At 39.5% G+C, this 848-nt stretch overlaps 1 protein-coding gene across 1 annotated transcript in view; it reads left to right on the plus strand.

Moving 5' to 3' along the window:
- The window catches only part of NPSR1 (neuropeptide S receptor 1), a 61,117-nt gene that overhangs the window by 41,622 nt on the left and 18,647 nt on the right, over window positions 1-848 (plus strand). The window contains exons 3-4 of the mRNA XM_009332418.1: window positions 236-339; window positions 685-778. Coding sequence (XP_009330693.1) covers window positions 236-339; window positions 685-778 — 198 coding nt within the window. The remainder of the gene's footprint in view (window positions 1-235; window positions 340-684; window positions 779-848) is intronic.

An 848-nucleotide genomic window follows, 5' to 3' on the forward strand; every position in this document is an offset into this window, starting at 1 on the left:
AAGTCATGCTCATGAGAAACCAGCTGTGGGCTCCAACGCTTAGAGGAATCTTGCCTTGTCTGTCTGAATGGATTGGTGTTAAATTAAGAGAACAAGAAAATAAATACACAAAACTTTAAGTGTTTTCTGAGGCTTTCCCAGCTCCTCTAGCATCCCGGGCTGACTGACTGTGGCTGCTCACCTGCAGCCATGTGTTTGTTTCTTTTAATGCTTCTTCAGTTAATTTTCCTTGCAGATTCATTCACAGGACTCATAAACATAATGACTGACATTATTTGGCGCTACACTGGAGATTTCATGGCTCCTGATATCATTTGCAGAGTCGTTCGCTACTTCCAGGTATAGAAACCTCGGGCTCCCCTGTATGCCCAAGCTCGCGTGGCTTTGTGTCCCCACAGCAATAAACCCTAACAAAAATGCTGTATAGACATTTTTCTAGCATCAGAAGTGCTAAGTGCTGAAAGTGTTCATTTAAAGTTGAAACACTTTTAATTAAAGCATATTAAAACTTTTAAATTTTGTGGACAAGATAAAGGAAAAAAATCTGGGTGAAAATACAAGGGGGTTTTTTTCATTTTCTTTTTCAGTAAAAGTTTTCAAATATTCCTAGTTCAGTGTTCTTGCTGACGTTATTTTCTGCAATAAATGTGTCTCAACTGCTGCCTCGTATACCTTCTGCCCCAGGTGGTCCTTCTATATGCCTCGACTTACGTCCTTGTGTCACTAAGCATAGACCGGTATCATGCCATAGTTTACCCAATGAAGTTCTTGCAAGGAGGTAGGAGAATTTCTGTACCTTGTTATTACTATGGATATTGTTGGATAGCCTTTTTGTTTCTAAATTCTTA

This window comes from Pygoscelis adeliae, unplaced genomic scaffold (assembly GCF_000699105.1).
Source record: "Pygoscelis adeliae isolate BGI_AS28 unplaced genomic scaffold, ASM69910v1 Scaffold58, whole genome shotgun sequence".
NCBI classification, from domain to species: domain Eukaryota; kingdom Metazoa; phylum Chordata; class Aves; order Sphenisciformes; family Spheniscidae; genus Pygoscelis; species Pygoscelis adeliae.